This window comes from Notolepis coatsorum (genome assembly GCF_963971535.1).
Source record: "Notolepis coatsorum genome assembly, chromosome: 15".
Classification (NCBI taxonomy): Eukaryota; Metazoa; Chordata; class Actinopteri; order Aulopiformes; family Paralepididae; genus Notolepis; species Notolepis coatsorum.
The window spans coordinates 21,064,203-21,085,529 of NC_140179.1; the positions used below are offsets into that span (position 1 = coordinate 21,064,203).

General features: G+C 46.2%; 1 protein-coding gene across 6 annotated transcripts in view; it reads right to left on the bottom strand.

Moving 5' to 3' along the window:
• Nucleotides 1-21,327, bottom strand: part of scaf11 (SR-related CTD-associated factor 11) — a 96,303-nt gene that overhangs the window by 23,006 nt on the left and 51,970 nt on the right. For 5 of the 6 annotated variants that reach the window (XM_084330771.1, XM_084330775.1, XM_084330774.1 and 2 more), the window contains exons 6-11: nucleotides 17,773-17,852; nucleotides 17,387-17,424; nucleotides 16,741-16,808; nucleotides 11,634-11,759; nucleotides 11,348-11,448; nucleotides 8,529-11,183 (exon numbers count right to left, since the gene is read on the bottom strand). In XM_084330771.1, the coding sequence (XP_084186897.1) occupies nucleotides 8,529-11,183; nucleotides 11,348-11,448; nucleotides 11,634-11,759; nucleotides 16,741-16,808; nucleotides 17,387-17,424; nucleotides 17,773-17,852 (3,068 nt within the window). The remainder of the gene's footprint in view (nucleotides 1-8,528; nucleotides 11,184-11,347; nucleotides 11,449-11,633; nucleotides 11,760-16,740; nucleotides 16,809-17,386; nucleotides 17,425-17,772; nucleotides 17,853-21,327) is intronic. The other variant, XM_084330772.1, reaches the window with a different exon arrangement.

Below are 21,327 nucleotides of genomic sequence, written 5' to 3' on the forward strand. Positions count from 1 at the left end.
ATGCATTCATGATGGAACATAATACCTATGATATAGCTTTGATTTCGGGATAATAGCGGCTGCCGATATAATATCGGCCGATATGTCAGTTTTTTTTACACATCGGTATCGGTCCGATATCAAAATAGGGCCGATATGGGCTGATATATGAAATTTCATATATATATTTTTTTTATACATGTTTTGGCCTTAAATCGTTTCAAAATATCAGTTATTTCTGAAAATAAGTTACAAAAGTAAAATAAAATATGCGTTTTGGAAAATAGCTCTTTATTTGATTATCATAAAAAAGTGTTTTCTATACAGAGATATCGACATTGATAAATATCGGTATCAGCCAGAACAGAAATATTAATATCGGTTATCGGTATCGGCCACAATTTTCACATCGGTGCATCACTAGCAGGGCTGTACACTGCGACGAGGTTATCGCAAATTGCCCCTTAATTTGGCCCATGCGAGTGGTAAATTATATTTGGGGGCAACCTTGCGAGTAGTGATTTCAACCCTTCATTCGCATTTCACTCCTAAATTAATCCATACAAATTGGATAAAAAAAATAGTAAAACATTAGCCTACAACAGGGCTGTAGTGTACAGTGCGACATAATGTGCTATGAAAAAATCTGTCGGCGATGACTGAATTTACTGCGTAGCTGCGTGTGAAAAAAATATTTGCGTGTGAAGTGAATCTGGGCCACGCTATTATACTTGGTAGTTGTAGTCTATCGTGCAATTAAATACCATGTCCCTGTCTGCGTAGAGTCCAGGGACCGAAACTAAAGCCCGCCGCCCGCCAGGGGCGCTCAGTTTTTACCTTTGGCGCTTGACACTTAGAGGGCTGCCCGCCGTGTGGCGTGTAATCAATCAAGTTCATAACGATACTCTTATTTTGAAAATCTGTGCGGGTCTCATTTCCGCCCCAAGCGCATCTCCAGTCATAATATCGATGGCTCCGGCAGTTAGCAACAATTAGGTTGGTATGATACTCTTATTTTGAAAAAAAAAACGTGGCAACAAGTCATATCCGCCCAGCCCTGCAGCGGGATACTATTGGCTAAGGGCTTCTGCTTGCAGTTCTCATGTCAACACAGGCAGTCTGCTCTAGTCTAGAAGAGCGGACCTCCATGAGCTACCGTTACTGTTTAAACAATGACCCAGTCAACTATTCACTTTTAGTTTAATACATGACGAGGCATTGTCTAACGGTATCTAGCTGGCTAGCTACTGATAGCTGCTGATATCAACAAATGCTCCAGCAATAGTCGACTCGAGTGCATAATATCTCCGTTCCCTCGTTAGCTAGCTAGCTTAGCTAGCTCACCTCACATTAGATCTATCTGTCCCAGTAAACTAAATTGTCTTAACGTTATCTACCGGGCTAGCAGTAGCTACAGATAGCTCCTGATATCAATGTCTTATAACATTGATTGAATGCGTATTCTAGCTGAGGGCATGTTGAATGTGATTTGACAAAAGAACCGTAACGTTATAAATAGGGTCCAGCTAGGCGGTTAGGTGGCCGAGCGGAGATTGCGTTCGTCACCAGCCCCGGAGCTGAGCTGGATTTGCCTGTTCGAATCCAGCTCACAGCTCCGGCGTTGTCACCAGCTTGGCTGGCCGTCTGCACTGATACAATTGGCTGTATCAGAGGGTGGGAGAAGCTGGCGGGGTGGGTCCGGGTCGTTGTAAACAGCGACTCCTACAGTTCGGTCGGGGCGCCTGCTAAGCGCGGATTGGACGTGAGGGGGATAGTGTGGTCCTCCCACACGCTACGCCCTCTCAATGAGAATCCGCGCTGCCAGGTGAAAAGAAGCGGTGATTGGCTGGACGTGTGTCGGAGGAAGCACGTGGTAGCCTCCACTCTCCCAGATGATCTGACTGTGGGGGGTAAGTGCGCAGCGACCAGGAAGGGACTGGGAATTGGCATACGACTAACATTGGGATGGGAGAAAATCGGAGGAAAATGGAGGGGGAAAAAGACCAATAAAAAAAAAATTAAATAAATAGGGTCCAGCTGCATCGCCGGAGAATCCTTGCATGCTGAATGTAGGGTCTAGCTGAATATAGGGTCTAGCTGCAGGGCCGGAGAATCCTTGCTGGAGCTGGAGGCTACTCAAGTATACACACAGACAGTGGAGCTGTTTGCAGATAGCAAGCATTTTGACTTATTGCGTGGTGGCGATTAGGGATGCCCCCCGGACCCCGGTTTTAAACGGGAACCGGTACTATATTAGAAAATACCGGAGTATTTATAAGCTCCGACGTCCTCGGTACTGCTATCGATACTCTAGAGAAATTATTATTATTATTATTATTTACAAGTTGCGAACGATCTCTCCTCTCTCTGTCTCTGCACGAGAAGCGAGTCGCAGCGAGTCATTATTACACACACTCCTCGCGAGTCGCGCTACACATACATACGGGTACTCCTTAATGAAAGCGCTGTCAATAGTATGCAGCTGCAGCACGTCAGACAGCAGCGCTTACAAGCCCCGCACATACAAGCCCCGCACACCTGATGTGCTGCAGCTGGAAGCATCTCAGCGCTGTCTCCGTGCCGACGCGCGCTGCACACAGACACAGACAGCTCTGCATGGACTGAGTCGTGATGGCGGATAGAGCGAAGCGTTCACAAGTGCAACAAAACATTTGACAGTAAGGGTGGCAATACGAGCAATCTATCAAAACATTTGTTTGCAAAACACTATATTAGTGTGCAGAAATGCGCCGTATTCGACTGCCTTGCGCGCAGTGGTCCATCTGCATCCACGTCCACTGCAGCCGGTAAGCCAAGATACGGAGTTTCCTAGGCTAATAACGAATTATTACAAATAGGCTAATAAACAAAATAATTGTTTAGCTACAAATACTACAATCTAAAAACGTTTTATAGATCGTCAAGCTGAGGTCAGCCACCAATGTGTCCCAGGCCAGTGAGCCCACCACACATCCTCCCTCTACCTCCACCACCCAAAGTCCTTTCTCCCTAGCAGCTAGAGGAAAGATGACAGAGGATAGGGTGAACGAGTGTCACAGGGCTGTGACAAAGTTTGTTGTCAAAGGCCTGCACCCGTTCTCTACAGTGGAGTCCAAGGACTTTAGGTAACAACTAATCATTCAGTGTATATCGTTTTTTTTGTATACATAGTTGTCTAACTTGTCTGTTGTTGTTATAAGTTATTATTGAAGCAGCTATTCCCACCACTCCACACAAATTTACAATAATTCAATCATTTCTAATCTTTACTGTAGGGAGATGACCAATGCTCTCAACTGCAAATATAAAAATCATAAAAAAATTATCAAAAAGAACCGATAAGAGTATCGAAAAAGTACCGAACCGTTAAGCAGTATCGATAGGAGTAGTAGTATCGATAAAATCCTAACGATACCCATCCCTAGTGGCGATGTCTCGCAGATAATACAACTACAAGTATGATTATATAATATATATTTTATTTAAATTTTTTATATAAAATATATATATATATTTTTTTTTAATCAAAAAAAATTTGGCAGGTAAGAAATATGCTTGGCGGGTAGACTCTTCCCATCTACCCGCCACTGGCCGGTGAGTCAAAAAGTTAATTTCGCTCCCTGGTAGATACATCCAACACCAAATCCCAGAATTCCTAGCGAACAATCGAACGAAACTGAATGTGGGCTATTGCATCACCAAAGAAGAACTTCCTTTCAATAAGTTTAAGCCGCAAGTTTTGCTCTGCAAGAAGAACGGAGGGGATATCAGTCCATCTTATGACAACCACGTCCGATGTGGAGAGATGATAAGAGACCATAGCCAATTAAATTAAGTCTGATCTGGCAGTGATGATTGACGGGGACACACTTCTATTAGGACGTTTTTACTGTCTACTTAAATTTCCCTCCGGGTAGGCCTGTCACGATAACACATTTTGCTGGGCGATTAATTGTCCCAGAAATTATTGCGATAAGTGATATTATTGCGGTTTTGAGAGAAATTATTTTTTTGAGAAATGTATTTCCCAAAAGTTTTCAATCAACCTTTTTTTTTTTACTAATATAATGATAATAGCATAATAATGCAAGGAAACCGTTTCAAAGTGCAATAAACCTTTATTTAACACTGGAAGACATTTTAAATATCCTAAATTACTACCTAACCAATCAGATATGAGGTAGCGTCAGAAGCAGAGTAACCTCGTTCCCAGTTTTATCTCCGTGAGAGCAATGATAAAACGAGCAGAGCAATGTGTGTGGACAAGAGGCGGGTTGCTACGTTTACTGTAGGAAGGGGCTTTTAGACCCATGTTTTTATTTTTTGCTTCGAAAAGAGGGACATCCTCTCAATATGCGGGACGTGGGACATTAGGTAAAATGGCTGTGCAGTATACAACCAAAAGCGGGACACCTGGTCACCCTAACTGTGGCTCGCGTTTGTTTACTGTGGCTCGCGGATTATGTGATGGGCAAGCTACTTGGAAAATGTAGTAAGCTACACTACCAGTTACTCTCGATTAAAATATAGCTCAACAATAATCAAATAAACACAAATATATACTATCTCTATTGGAATGGAGACTTTTCAGCACAGGATAAACTAGGGATGGGCAAAAAAAAAACAGATCGATTGATCACATGATGTACTTGAGTACTCGTGGAGGAAAACGCTGTACAAAATAAATGTCTTTTCCGGTGTTTTAGACTTTGCTCTTTTATTTTGAAACCCACCGACCGGAAGTATTGTTGTTATTATCCTAGCAGAACCTATGAGCGGACAACTTGTGTCGTCCGGTTCTGTGTTTTTGAGCTAATGATAAAACAAATGTTGAGATTGTTGGTGAACAACTATACCCGAGTATAGCCGAGCTGCGCCGGTGATCACTGTGGAAAAAAGCGCCCCCTGTCGTCTCCCAGATGACATAAGTGATTTTGGAATGGACTCAATGAAAATGAATGGGGGAAAAAATCCGGTACTCCACATTTTCCAGTTCACTGATCCAGCCGGGGTTACCACAGTTCATTCTGGAGCCTCAGATCCCCGCGGATCATGGAGATCTACAGTGTCGCGTTGGATCCATACACGTATCGATTTTTTCGAATGGTGATCAGGAATTTCATAGAATGCTCCAGAATGAGCTGTTTTTTATATCAAAACGGGGGCTTTTCTAACTGCTCTGAAACGGAAACGACGCGATAAAAAAACAATCTGCCTTCACAGCACTGACTGGAAAATAGTCTTTGATAATGCGATGGGCAGATTAGACACATAGCCATAATTTAAAACATAGATTAGGCGATATTAACGTTAACATTGGCGCCGATGGTGGCATTCAAGCGGTAAAACGGAAAACCAGGTGTGGCACTGAAAGAGTTAAGAGATGATAGGCTAGCCGAGCCACAATGCTATGGTCGCTGCCATTAACGTTAGCATGTAAGCTAACGACAACAACAATGGCGTCGATACTTTTTCTAACAGGAGTGAGTGACAAAGCCTGAACAGGATATCACAGGTTCACCCTTCTCATTGGTTGAAAATGGCCTTCATGTTTGTACATCGCCATCTGTTGCTTTGGCATTGTACTGCATGTATATATTACATCAACAGTGTTAAACCACTGTGAGCGGCCTGGAGTGGATTGGAGCAGAGGAGAACTCTCGCTCCGGACGTCGCGCCGACTCATTTTAAAACCCACTCCTCGCTCACGTCAAAACCGCCCGCTCCGCGCCCCGCGCCGCTCACGCGCCGCTCACATGGCCTGATTGGAAGCGTTGCGGGGAAAAACAGGCAGGGACTTATTTCCTGATCGCAAAATGCGCACTCTAACATAACATAGCACGCTGTTGTTGTTGGGCTGCCGGAGCTGCGCTTGGGATGAAATGCCACAGGATTTTCAAAATAAGAGTATCGATATGAGCCGAACGTTGCTAGCTGCCGGAGCCATAGATATGCCACAGGATTTTCAAAATAAGAGTATCTAGTGCTGCTAGTGCAGTAAATTCATTCATCGCACAGACCAATTTTTTCATAGCACGTTGTACAGCCCTGATGTCTGCCTTAGTTAAATATAAAACCACCAAACATTTACATTAGTGATGCACCAATGTATCACTCCCGTCCAAATCCCATTGATTTTGTTGTCATAGTTCCCACTCCCTTCTGCTCCCGTTGACTTTTACTCCCGGTCCTGCCCAATCACGGGATTCAAAGTGAAATTGACTCCCATCCCGCGGGACCCACGGGAATCCCGAAAAGATGTCATCCTCTAGAATTCAGTACTGTATCTACAGAACCTTCGGTTTAATCATCTTCCCTTTATTAATTTCCTTAGATTTATTTTTACACATGATCTCAAGAGGGTACTGCACGAGATCAGTGGCAGTTTTTTAAGTTTGGTCATTATTATCATGGTGTTATTCACTGTTAAAGATGCAAAGAAAAATCATAATTCATATTCTCCTTTGTTTCATCACAATTTAAGCAAGCCTAGTAATAGACACAATATTTCTGACACTGAATACATTCACTGAGGTCCATAGATGTCCCTATATACCAAGAATATGCAAATGGTCCATGTAGAAGTGGAGCAATATTCCATTTACCTAGGTATATATTTTAGGCGAAAATATTCCACGGTGGAACTAGGGGTGGGACAATACATCGATCCAGATCGATATATCGATCTATTATCAATAATCAAATAGGATCGACGCAACGTAAAAAGATCGATTCATATTGCGATACTCTTATTTTGAAAATCCCCGCGAGTCATATCCGCCGGCGCCCAGTATTGTGAAACTCCGTGTACACATTACAGCAGTGTTTGCGTCTGCTGTAAAGCACTACAGAGCGTCTATTTTGCGAGCAGATATAAGTCTGTGCAGTTTTTTCCCCGCAACGGGTCAAATGCATATAACAGGCGTTGCATCGTCGCCATTCCTTTATGCCAACGTCGCGTTAAATATCTAAATGAACGTCGCGTTGGCTGCTTAAAAGCTAAGCAGCTAACCGTGAGAGAGAACAGGAGAGTGAAGAGGGGACTTGGAAGGAGGAGGGGCGGGGGCTGTGGGGGACTGCGTGTGTGTGTGTGTGTGTGTGTGTGTGTGTGTCTGTGTGTGTCTGTGTGTGTGTTAAAGCTCAATATATAAAAACAAAAGTGAACAGGAGGTCTATTTGTATTAAAAACAATAGATTGTTTTTCATTTAAATGTCTGGAAGAGCTCAAAAATAAATACATCAATTGATATTTCCGTAGCCTTTTTTTAGTTGATCTAAATGTGACTGATTGTGTTAAATGGGCACATAATATCGCCTCATATCGATCGCAGGCACCTGAATTGAATCGTATCGTATCGTATCGTGGCAGACTTTGTGATATCGGCAAATATCGTATCGTTGTCCAAAGAATTGATATCGTATCGTATCGTGATGAAACTGATGATTCCCACCCCTAGGTGGAACAGGTTAAACCTGTTGCTAATGATCGATGTTGATAATGAGGTAAACAAATTATTTTAGTTTATTACATGGCGTTTTCACATTCGCCAAAATGCTTGCTTGTGATTGGTCAATAGCGCGCGTCAGAGGTCCGATATTACCCGATAACGGACCTCTGTGGAACAATAATAGCCGCTGTGCGCAGCTGTTCGCAATCAAGCCCACTGACATCAGTGCAATCAGACACTGCCGGCTGCCGGGGAAGCTGCCGGCAATGACAGGGCGGAGCGACGAGCGGAGCCAGAACCAGTGTTGCGAGTCGATGTAAAATTAATTAGGTATATTGTTAGTAAGTTAGCCATGTAATAAGCAGGGATAATGTATTTTAAACTCTGTGTCGGTCAATTATTTTGCAACAATGACCTCGTAGCTATACATTATCCCTTACTTATATATTAAGGCGGTCGCCATCAACGCTGGAGACGCTGGGTTCGAATCCAGCTCTCGGCGTTGCTATCAGCTTGGCTGGTCGTTCATACTAACACAATTGGCAGTGTTAGGGGTGGGAAAGCTGATGGGTGGGTCCTGAGCGTTGTGGACAGCGACCCCTACAGTTTGGTCGGGGCGCCTGCTCAGCGAGGGTAGGATTTGGAGGGAGGTAGTGTGACTTTCCACACGTTACACTCTCCCGGTGAGAATCTGCGCTGCCAGGCTCGCTGCCGGCTGGCTGCACATGCGTTGGAGGAAAGCATGAGACAGTCTCCGGCCTCTCGGACCAACAGTAGGGGGGAGTGCGCAACAACCAGGAAGGGGGTTGGGAATTGGCATAACGACTAAAAACAGTGGGATGGGAGAAAAATCGGAAAAAGGAGGGGGAAAAAGATAATAAAAAAATTTTATATATTAAACTACGTCGACGTCCGCCAGCTTCACTAACCAGACATCGTTCGTTTCCAATTATCTCAAAAACCAAAACACTTTTGTATTTATGGACAAAGAAAACCCAAAAGGACTCAAGGTTTGTAATAAATCAAAAATGAGCTTCTGAGCTACGCCTTTGAAGGAACCCAAACACGGCTCCGGTATGGGAAACGGGACGGAGGACTGACCTGTCACGGCGGGCTGCTCGTCCTCTTGCCGGTTCCAGCCTCCCGGGGCCCCGCTGCGCTGCTCCCTCCGGGAGTAATAGTTCTGCACGTCCGCAGGCAGTGTCCTCCTCACAGCCCAGCTGGACTCCGAGGACCAACCGGAGCGGTCCAGGACCGACTCCGACGCCGTCATGTCTTTCCTCCGGGCGCCGCCGCCGCGGTTCTCGTTGAAGCGGCTGTAGGCGTCACTCCCAGAGTTAGCGCTCGGGAAGCTGGTCCTCGGCCAGCGGTTTTCCGCCATCGCGTCGCCTTGCTGGTTGTAGTTGGAGCGATTGTAGCCCCCTTGCCCCGCGCCACGGCCCCTGTCGGAGGCGCTCCAGCCGCCCCGGGTCCACGACGTGTCTCCCCCGACGCTCCCGCTACCCCCGCTGTTGCGTTGATCTTCCCAGCGGGAGCCGCCGGTCGGCGCTGTGCCCCTGGCCTCCGCGTCGCTGCGTGTCTTTTCAGTGACCCAGTCGGGGGTCGTGTCTGTGAAAGCCCCGTTCTCGAAACGGCCGCCGCCTCTGGCCGGTGCGTTGTCTGAGGGAGGGTTTCTCCAAGGGTCGCCACCCTGCCCGCCGCCCTGCCCGCCGCCACTCTGCCCGCCGCCATGCCCGCCCCTCCATCCGCCTCTGCGCTCATTCCTCGGAGGAGAGTGGCCTCCGGAGGCCGGCCGCTCTGGGCTGGGCCCTCCTCGCCTGTAGGGCCTCGTTCTGGATCGGGACCTGGATCGGGACTTGGATCGACTCCTGGATCGCCTCCTCTTCCTCTCACGACTGCGCTCCCTCCTGGAATTGGCTTTCTCGCCGTCACGCTCCTTCTCGCGCTCTCGGCTGCGGGCGCGGGAGGAGCGGCTGGAGGGCGGGCTGCCCTCTTGCTCCTGGGTGCGTTCTCTGGACCGCGAGCGCCTGGACAACTCCTGTCGGGACTCCCTCTTGGGGGACTCCCTCTTGGGGGACTCCCTCTTGGGGGACTCCCTCTTGGGGGACTGCCTCTTGGGGGACTGCCTCTTCGGGGACTCCCTCTTCGGGGATTCCCTCTTCGGGGACTCCCTCTTCGGGGACTCTCTCTTGGAGGACCAGGTGGTGGCGGCAGAGTGGAAGCGGGAGCGCCGCTGCTTGCCATTCTTCTTCTCCTGGCTCGACTCCCTCTCCTCGCGGCCCTTGTCGCTCTCCTCCTTGGCGGCTTTCTCGTCGGGGGCAGAAGGAGCTGCGGTGGCCGGGCTGACCCTGTCACTTGGTAGATCTGCGGTGGGGTTATTGCTCTGCTCACTGCCGGGCGAACTACAGTCCATGGGGACCACGTTAGTGTCGTCATGAGATAAATTGTCCCCTTTGGTCCCGTCCCTGGATTTCTCGTCCATTGGCTGTTCTTGTGAACCGGGAGCAGCTGTGTCCTCGGAGGCCTTTTCTACCGGGGCGTCCGGAGCTCGGGGGGGCTTGCCGTCGGCGGGGGAATCGTGCTGCGTTTCCGCTTTCACCTCCTTCTCTCGAGGAGACACTGCTTTTTCTCTCGCTTCCGGCGAACCGGAACATACCTCCATGTCGTCGCCCTGCTCACCCTGACCAGAGTGCAGGGACCGGGGGCTGTCCAGCTGGCCGTTGTGAGAGTCGGAGGGCAACGCAGAGTTTCTTCCCTCAGAGTCCTTTTCTCCAGAAGAGTTGGGGGTGCCTTGGGGCTCCTCCTCCTCTCTCTCCGCCTGGTCGTCCTCGGAGGACATGGCAGGGCTGTCTGCAACAGGGCTGTCTGGAGCAGGGCTGTCTGCAACAGGGCTGTCAGCAACAGGGCTGTATGCAACAGGGCTGTCTGGAGCAGGGCTGTCTGGAGCAGGGCTGTCTGGAGTAGGGCTGTCTGGAGTAGGGCTGTCTGGAGTAGGGCTGTATGCAACAGGGCTGTCTGGAGCAGGGCTGTCTGCAACAGGGCTGTATGCAACAGGGCTGTCTGGAGCAGGGCTGTCTGGAGCAGGGCTGTCTGGAGCAGGGCTGTTTGGAGCAGAGTTCTCGGACAGACTCTGGTTCTCTTCTCCCTCTTTGTGTTTTTCTCCCAGTTCTTCGGGTCGTTCCGGAGTCTCTCCCGCCTCCTGCCCCACGTCGCTGCACAGCGGTTCCGGGCTGCCTTGCTCATCAGAGGGGCTGGAACCGCGGTGGCTACCCGCCTTCGGGCTCCCTTCAGTGTCCGACAGCTGCACGTCTGAGCTGTTCTTCTGTCGTTCCTTATCTTCGTTGTCCTCCTCTTCCTCCTTCTCCTCCTCCTTGGCGGTGCTCTCATCCTCTTCCTCCTCGCTCACCGCCGGGCTGCTGGGAACCGGCGGAGAGTCTTTCTTCTTCGCCGCGGCTTTCCTCTTCCCGCCCGCCTTCCGGTTCGTCGCCTGTTTGCCCTTCTTCTTGGCGGCCGCCGGGGCAGCTCTGGCCGGCCTGGCGGGCGGAGCCGTGGAGGTGTCAGAGCCGGAGGAGTGGGACTGTGATGGGGAGGCGGAGTCTTGTACGGGAGCTTGTTCCTGGGCTTTGCTGTTGCGTCGGGAGCGTCTGGACTTCACCGGCTGCGCCTCTTTGGCGGGAGCTTTGGACCCCGACGCCCGGCCCCCCCGCTTCCCTCCTCCTCTGGGACAGGTGACGGCGCAGACACGCCCCTGAAACACTGCGGAATTACAGAAAGAAGGAAGACTGTTAAAAAAAAAATTTTACAGTTTCAGATCTTACAATTGCTTTTCTACGAATTCCGATTGAAATTCCAGGCAGTCGTTATTCTGCGGCGAGAACAAAGGGACTTTCAACGCCGACGGTAACACGGCAGGAACTCACCGAAATGACCGGAACCAAACAACGTGGTGGAGGTGAAGGGAGACGAGAACGGCCTCAGGGGGAAGGGACTGTGGTTCCAATTGGGAGGATGGAAACTGCGTCTATGGAAACAGAAACAGGGACACCATTCGAGCAAAACCCCCTCTTATTAGTTTAAATTGTAGAAAGACATGGATTCATCGTTGTATCTGCCCATATACTGCTGAACCTCTATGGACAACTGCTCAAGGAAAAGCATCCCTGAAACGTATCTCCATGTATTGGTGGAAAGTGAGGGTATTGTTACCTTGAAGGGCCAGTGGCAGGAATGGGCGCAGCAGGAGACAGCCAGGGACAGTCCTGTGTCTGGCGTTTACACTGCTTGTACCCCGTCTCGTAGAACACCTCCTCTGGGACCCAAAGAGGCTCCACCCTGCAGGCAGTCCACCAAGAGGATCAGGCTGGTTCTCCTCCAGTTTGCTCTGAACTAGGAAGAACTGCTTTCTCCTTTGATGCTTCCAACACCTGGAACGCCCTCTGACTGACTCTGAAGGTTCTTCTATCACCTGGAACGCCCTCCGACTGACTCTGAAGCTGAAGGTTCTTCCAACACCTGGAACGTCCTCTGACTGACTCTGAAGGTTCTTCGAACACCTGGAACGCCCTCCGACTGACTCTGAAGCTGAAGGTTCTTCTAACACCTGGAACGTCCTCCGACTGACTCTGAAGGTTCTTCTATCACCTGGAACGCCCTCCGACTGACTCTGAAGCTGAAGATTCTTCCAACACCTGGAATGCCCTCTGACTGACTCTGAAGGTTCTTCTAACACCTGGAACGCCCTCCGACTGACTCTGAAGCTGAAGGTTCTTTTAACACCTGGAACGCCCTCTGACTGACTCTGAAGGTTCTTCTAACACCTGGAACGCCCTCTGACTGACTATGAAGGTTCTTCCAACACCAGGAAAGCCCTCCGACTGACTCTGAAGCTGAAGGTTCTTCAAACACCTGGAATGCCCTCTGACTGACTCTGAAGCTGAAGGTTCTTCTAACACCTGGAACGCCTTCTGACTGACTCTGCAGCTGAAGGTTCTTCCAAAACCTGGAACGCCCTCTGACTGACTCTGAAGCTAAAGGTTCTTCCTTCTCTTGCTGCATTTAAAAGTATGATCTCCGACCACTGTGTCAACTTGTAACCGTCTTAGCAGACTTATTTAATTGTTTATTCTTATTTATTGTGCCTATATGAAATTAGCAGATTTGAAGCTGAAACCACATATTTTACAGCTCCGAGGTAATGTGAAGCTGAAACTACATCTTTTACAGCTGCGAGGTCACGTGGCTGAAACTACATCTTTTACAGCTGCGAGGTCACATGAAGCTGAAACTACATCTTTTACAGCTGCGAGGTCACGTGAAGCTGAAACTACATATTTTACAGCTGCGAGGTCACATGGCTGAAACTATCTTTTACAGCTGCGAGGTCACATGAAGCTGAAACAACATCTTTTACAGCTGCGAGGTCACATGGCTAAAACTACATCTTTTACAGCTGCGAGGTCACATGAAGCTGAAACTACATCTTTTACAGCTGCGAGGTCACATGAAGCTGAAACTACATCTTTTACAGCTGCGAGGTCACGTGAAGCTGAAACTACATATTTTACAGCTGCGAGGTCACATGGCTGAAACTCTTTTACAGCTGCGAGGTCACGTGAAGCTGAAACTACATCTTTTACAGCTGCGAGGTCACATGAAGCTGAAACTATCTTTTACAGCTGCGAGGTCACATGAAGCTGAAACTACATCTTTTACAGCTGCAAGGTCACGTGGCTGAAACTACATCTTTTACAGCTGCAAGGTCACATGGCTGAAACTATCTTTTACAGCTACGAGGTCACGTGGCTGAAACTACATCTTTTACAGCTGCGAGGTCACGTGAAGCTGAAACTACATCTTTTACAGCTGCGAGGTCACGTGGCTGAAACTACATCTTTTACAGCTGCGAGGTCACGTGAAGCTGAAACTACATATTTTACAGCTGCGAGGTCACGTGAAGCTGAAACTACATCTTTTACAGCTGCGAGGCCACATGAAGCTGAAACTACATCTTTTACAGCTGCGAGATCACATGAAGCTGAAACTACATCTTTTACAGCTGCGAGGTCACATGAAGCTGAAACTACATCTTTTACAGCTGCGAGGTCACATGAAGCTGAAACTACATCTTTTACAGCTGCGAGGTCACATGAAGCTGAAACTACATCTTTTACAGCTGCGAGGTCACGTGGCTGAAACTACATCTTTTACAGCTGCAAGGTCATGTGGCTGAAAATACATCTTTTACAGATGCGAGGTCACGTGAAGCTGAAACTACATCTTTTACAGCTGTGAGGTCACATGAAGCTGAAACAACATCTTTTACAGCTGCGAGGTCACATGGCTAAAACTACATCTTTTACAGCTGCGAGGTCACATGAAGCTGAAACTACATCTTTTACAGCTGCGAGGTCACATGAAGCTGAAACTACATCTTTTACAGCTGCGAGGTCACGTGAAGCTGAAACTACATATTTTACAGCTGCGAGGTCACATGGCTGAAACTCTTTTACAGCTGCGAGGTCACGTGAAGCTGAAACTCTTTTACAGCTGCGAGGTCACGTGAAGCTGAAACTACATCTTTTACAGCTGCGAGGTCACATGAAGCTGAAACTATCTTTTACAGCTGCGAGGTCACATGAAGCTGAAACTACATCTTTTACAGCTGCAAGGTCACGTGGCTGAAACTACATCTTTTACAGCTGCAAGGTCACATGGCTGAAACTATCTTTTACAGCTACGAGGTCACGTGGCTGAAACTACATCTTTTACAGCTGCGAGGTCACGTGAAGCTGAAACTACATCTTTTACAGCTGCGAGGTCACGTGGCTGAAACTACATCTTTTACAGCTGCGAGGTCACGTGAAGCTGAAACTACATATTTTACAGCTGCGAGGTCACGTGAAGCTGAAACTACATCTTTTACAGCTGCGAGGCCACATGAAGCTGAAACTACATGTTTTACAGCTGCGAGATCACATGAAGCTGAAACTACATCTTTTACAGCTGCGAGGTCACATGAAGCTGAAACTACATCTTTTACAGCTGCGAGGTCACATGAAGCTGAAACTACATCTTTTACAGCTGCGAGGTCACATGAAGCTGAAACTACATCTTTTACAGCTGCGAGGTCACGTGGCTGAAACTACATCTTTTACAGCTGCAAGGTCATGTGGCTGAAAATACATCTTTTACAGATGCAAGGTCACGTGAAGCTGAAACTACATCTTTTACAGCTGTGAGGTCACGTGAAGCTGAAACTACATCTTTTACAGCTGCGAGGTCACGTGGCTGAAACTACATCTTTTACAGCTGCGAGGTCACATGAAGCTGAAACTACATCTTTTACAGCTGCGAGGTCACGTGAAGCTGAAACTACATATTTTACAGCTGCGAGGTCACATGGCTGAAACTATCTTTTACAGCTGCGAGGTCACATGAAGCTGAAACAACATCTTTTACAGCTGCGAGGTCACATGGCTAAAACTACATCTTTTACAGCTGCGAGGTCACATGAAGCTGAAACTACATCTTTTACAGCTGCGAGGTCACATGAAGCTGAAACTACATCTTTTACAGCTGCGAGGTCACGTGAAGCTGAAACTACATATTTTACAGCTGCGAGGTCACATGGCTGAAACTCTTTTACAGCTGCGAGGTCACGTGAAGCTGAAACTCTTTTACAGCTGCGAGGTCACGTGAAGCTGAAACTACATCTTTTACAGCTGCGAGGTCACATGAAGCTGAAACTATCTTTTACAGCTGCGAGGTCACATGAAGCTGAAACTACATCTTTTACAGCTGCAAGGTCACGTGGCTGAAACTACATCTTTTACAGCTGCAAGGTCACATGGCTGAAACTATCTTTTACAGCTACGAGGTCACGTGGCTGAAACTACATCTTTTACAGCTGCGAGGTCACGTGAAGCTGAAACTACATCTTTTACAGCTGCGAGGTCACGTGGCTGAAACTACATCTTTTACAGCTGCGAGGTCACGTGAAGCTGAAACTACATATTTTACAGCTGCGAGGTCACGTGAAGCTGAAACTACATCTTTTACAGCTGCGAGGCCACATGAAGCTGAAACTACATCTTTTACAGCTGCGAGATCACATGAAGCTGAAACTACATCTTTTACAGCGGCGAGGTCACATGAAGCTGAAACTACATCTTTTACAGCTGCGAGGTCACATGAAGCTGAAACTACATCTTTTACAGCTGCGAGGTCACATGAAGCTGAAACTACATCTTTTACAGCTGCGAGGTCACGTGGCTGAAACTACATCTTTTACAGCTGCAAGGTCATGTGGCTGAAAATACATCTTTTACAGATGCAAGGTCACGTGAAGCTGAAACTACATCTTTTACAGCTGTGAGGTCACGTGAAGCTGAAACTACATCTTTTACAGCTGCGAGGTCACGTGAAGCTGAAACTACATCCTTTACAACTGCGAGGTCACGTGAAGCTGAAACTACATCTTTTACAGCTGCGAGGTCACGTGAAGCTGAAACTACATCCTTTACAGCTACGAGGTCACATGGCTGAAACTACATCTTTTACAGCTGCGAGGTCACGTGAAGCTGAAACTAAATCTTTTACAGCTGCGAGGTCACATGGCTGAAACTATCTTTTACAGCTGCGAGGTCACGTGAAGCTGAAACTACATCTTTTACAGCTGCGAGGTCACATGGCTGAAACTACATCTTTTACAGCTGCGAGGTCACGTGAAGCTGAAACTACATATTTTACAGCTGCGAGGTCACGTAGCTGAAACTACATCTTTTACAGCTGCAAGGTCACATGAAGCTGAAACTATCTTTTACAGCTGCGAGGTCACATGAAGCTGAAACTATCTTTTACAGCTGCGAGGTCACGTGAAGCTGAAACTACATCTTTTACAGCTGCGAGGTCACATGGCTGAAACTATCTTTTACAGCTGCGAGGTCACGTGAAGCTGAAACTACATCTTTTACAGCTGCGAGGTCACATGAAGCTGAAACTATCTTTTACAGCTGCGAGGTCACGTGAAGCTGAAACTATCTTTTACAGCTGCGAGGTCACGTGGCTGAAACTACATCTTTTACAGCTGCAAGGTCACGTGGCTGAAACTACATCACAAGAATAAGAACCAAAACAAATCTATTTCTGGAACTTGTGAATATGACTTTTAATCTTTGAAGATAAGAATCTTGAAAAATTACCCCCTAGAAAACACAGATGAAATCTTTTTTTGATGTGATCAGCAGTGCAGCCCACACACAGACACAGACAACTAGGATAAAAATTGATTTCTTCATCCTTGGACTGAACTTACATTTCCTGTGTCAACAAGGAGCTAAACGAGGATGTTGATGACCAGGTACAACACTCCGTTCCTTTCACCTGCACAGAAGACAAACTACATTTTAATAACACAAAATAACACACAAACAGACTAAACGCACACCAGTGATTCCTCTGAGGTCGTTCTATAGCTGTGTTCAATCCATCTGTGAGGTAGTTCTATAGCAGTGGTGGTGGTTCCACATATATCACTGCTCCGGTCTTAGTGTTGGTTCTAGTGCAGATTGTAGAACTTTAAATCTATAGCACCTTTAACCTCTTAAGCCCGGAGCCCTATTTTCTGAAAATCCGCAAAAAAATACATACCTAAGTAAATGGAAGATTGCTCCACTTCTACAAGGTCCATTTGCATGTTCTTGGTGTCTAGGGGCATCTATGGATCTCAGGGAATGTATTCCCAGTGTCAGAAATATTGTTTCTATTACTAGGCTTGAGTACATTGTGATGAAACAAAGGAGAATATAAATTATGATTTTTCTTTGCATTTTTGACAGTGAATAACACCATGCTAGAAATGACCAGACATGAAAAACTGCCACTGTGCTCGTTCAGCACCTTCTTGAGATCATGTGTAGTGGTTTAAATGTCCAGCACACAAAGTAAAAGAGAAATCCAACCTTTTTCCTGCTCATTGAAGAGGGGTCATCGTCGCTACCTGAGGAAGAGAGCTCACGTTTACACCTTGTTAACCAAATTATTAGCCAATCAGAGGAATACAGCTCACGTTTACGCCTCGTTAACCGAATTATTAGCCAATCAGAGGAAGAGAGCTCACATTTATACCTTGTTAACCAAATTATTAGCCAATCAGAGAAATACAGCTCACATTTACACCTTGTTAACCAAATTATTAGCCAATCAGAGGAAGACAGCTCACGTTTACACCTCGTTAACCAAATTATTAGCCAATCAGAGGAAGACAGCTCACATTTACACTTCGTTAACCAAATATTAGCGAATCAGGAGGAAGACAATGATGAGGTTGGGGGGAAATGGAACGTACATTTCCTCACGAGTCCCTTTGCTTTGGCATCCGGTGCCCCCTCAGTCTTCTGGCGTCTCAGCCTTCCAGCGTGCTTGCTTCTGAAACAAATAATTAAAGTGGCGTCATCAAGAAGGTCTACTCCTTTTTTATAAATAGTATCCTCAAGTTGGGCGGCTACGTGGCGTAGTGGGCAAGGCGCTCGCCACGAATGACGGAGACGCTGGGCTTGCCTGTTCGAGCCCAGCGCTCCACATTGCTTTCAGTTTAGCTGGCCGTCCATACTAATACACATTGGCCGTATTAGGGGGTGGGAAACTGATGGGTGGGGATCGGCGCAGTAGAATCAGGAAGTATCGGGGGCAGCGTGAGCCTCCCACGCGTTACTCCTCGCCACTGAGAGATCGAGCTGCGCAGGTGAAAAGATGTGACTGCTGTTACCTCAAGTACCGGAGGGGACTTGTGCTATGTATGACTTAGTCCACATTGCAGCCGGCTTGTGGGAGGCAAGAAACAGCGTTCGTGCCAGGGGAGGGTTGAATTGGATGATACGAAATTGGGATGGGAGAAAATATAGAAAAATGGGAGAAAAAGTGTATATATATATATATTAAAAAAAAAGTTAGAGTTAACAAAGGCCCCGTGCAACACCACCACATATTTGTTTGTTTAGCTTTCGGTCCAAAACGGTAGACAAATACCTTGTCAGAATAAATGCACTTGGCAAATAAAACAAATTTTACATTTAGCTGAACGTTTTTATCCCAAGCAACTTACAAGTTCTGTACAACAAGTCAGCAGGAAGGTACAACTCTGGTTCTGTACAACAAGTCAGCAGGAAGGGTACAACTCTGGTTCTGTACAATAAGTCAGCAGGAAGGTACAACTCTGGTTCTGTACAACAAGTCAGCAGGAAGGTACAACTCTGGTTGTGTACAACAAGTCAGCAGGAAGGTACAACTCTGGTTGTGTACAAGTCAGCAGGAAGGTACAACTCTGGGTAAGGGTAAGTAAGATTGTTCGTCAAACCATGTTGAACCTGAGTGCTACAATCTTGAGTGCATAGTAGTATAGACATATTAGCATAATAGGTATAATATAGGCAAGGTAGATTACTTGTATATACTGAAAGACAGTATGAAGGTTAGTTATTTATTTTCATTTCAGATATTGATTCCGAGACCTCCAACAATCCTTCCCTCCTTGCAGGGATACATTTCCTGAATCTTTACGTTACTATATATAATAATTATTGATATATTCACAGTGCCCTGAGCATAGCCATAAGACAAAGGAAAGAGCATATTATTCAAAAGTAATAGGACATTATTATTATCCCTCACCTACTTTTACTAGTTACAACTCTGTACATACATCTCATTAACACCATTACTCAGTAGTACTAATTTATATATTTTATACCCAGTTTAATCACCTGTACATTGTATATTACTATTGCACTTTACTGTTACATTTGCACTCTGGTTGGATGCCAAATGACTTTGTTGTATTATACTTGTGCTGCATTTTGACAATACATTTGAATAGAATGGAAATCATTTTTATTTCAGATCGACGCAGCAGCTAAATATACACTGATGTAAAGATGTACTTCTACACGCAGCAGCTAAATATACACTGATGTAAAGATGTACTTCTACACGGAGCAGCTAAAATATACACGGAGCAGCTCAAATATACACTGATGTAAAGATGTACTTCTACACGGAGCAGCTCAAATATACACTGATGTAAAGTAGGGATGAGTTAGAATATTCAAAAACAGTCTCACATTTTCATGTCAGAGTCAAATAAATTTTTTATATAATTTCCAAAATAATAAAAAAAAAAGATTTTTAGAGAGGCAAATCATTCTTATTTAATTCATTTTTATATTTAGAGGCAGCCTAATTTTCATAGCCTAATTGCTCTAAAACAGGGGTCTCAAACTCGCGGCCCGCGGGCCATTTGCGGCCCGCGGGATGATATTTTGCGGCCCCCTACTTGACATCGAAGTGTAGTGTTAATGCGGCCCGCGCGCAACTGTTTGCCGAGTCGTTGCGCGAGAGTTGGACGTTTTATGGGGCTGCGGCACTGCAGATATACCCTACTCCAATGATCCGCACGGACATTAGACTGTGTTGCACTCGCTACCCAGTCTGTAGCAGTCGCAGAGACTCTGGCTAGTAGTAACGTTCGAATGTTGTGATTTTCGATGCAAAATAAATATTCAACATTCTCTTTTGAGACTCCGCCTCAGACTCTTATCCTTTGGCACTTGGAACTTGCTGTACTTTACTTGCAGGTCTGCAGCCATTATTGCTGGATTATGAATAGCACCAACTTTAGCCAAGGTACCGTTGTCAAGCTAAGCTAGCTGACCTAGCTCGTCTTCCCTGCAAGGTTTTCACATTGACATTTAATAACGTTAGTCAGCTAACGCTAGTCAGTAGCTACTTGACTTAAATACGATTCACTGTGGGTGCATTATTGTTGATAGACGGACAGTGTCAGGTCCTGTAGAAAGGACAGGCCATCATCTGATTTGATGTAACGTAGCTAACGCTAGCTTTTCAGCTAATGCTATAATAACACCAAGCAAAACACATCCCGTCCGAGCTCCCAGTCAAACGCTCTGTCGGGGACAATGGAATTTAATAAAGTGTATCTGCTGTTAAAATGACAAACAGCATCACACTTTAAAACACGTTCATTTTATAATCCTCACTCTCCACAGGAGATAAATGACGTCATGGGATCGGAGGCTAGAATTGACGTGTATTGATTGATTGATTGAAAACTTTATTAACAGATTGCAGAATGAGTACAATACAGTACAGCTCAATACACACAATTGTTAACACTTTGATTGCCATGGTTAAATTCATGATATACCATCCCTTGCCAGCTCTATTTAACATGGAGAAGTTCCCCTTCTTTGCAGGGCTATAACTTTTTAAATTCTATTGCTAGATTGCCATTATTAGGGCCCATTCAATGTCCTATATGTATTGTTCATGGTGTAGCAACGTTAAACTTTTTCATTCACATATTCATACTAAAATATGGTCTAAAGTATAAGTATGTTTTCATCTCTTTCTGCAGCTTTCTCCAGAATGTGATTTATAGCCCCAAATGCATTATATTGATGATCAAATACAGTTTGGTAGGAATCTGTGCGAGATAAAACATTTCAACTGGATGTACTTCTAGGAGTTACTACACGTCATCTGATGTTGACCGGATGGGCGAGGGGGCATTTATAATTCCGTGGGCAACGTTATACCATTCATCTAATGTGGGTCATATGTTCATCATAGCAGTTTATATCGAACACGGTAATACTACACGCTAAAACTCACCCCAGTCTCCTCGGGCCGTTGGGCGATCAGCGTGGAGTAGACAGTTTTCCATTATGGGATGTCGAAATACCCGATCTATTTCCAGGTTGTATAATAGTATATACGTCCAAATCATGTTGTTTTTTCGAGTTATTTCCACCGATCGATGTTCACTGTGTGAAGACGGAGTCTCTCTAACATTAGCGAGTGCCCGGACCACATATGGAGTGAGTCC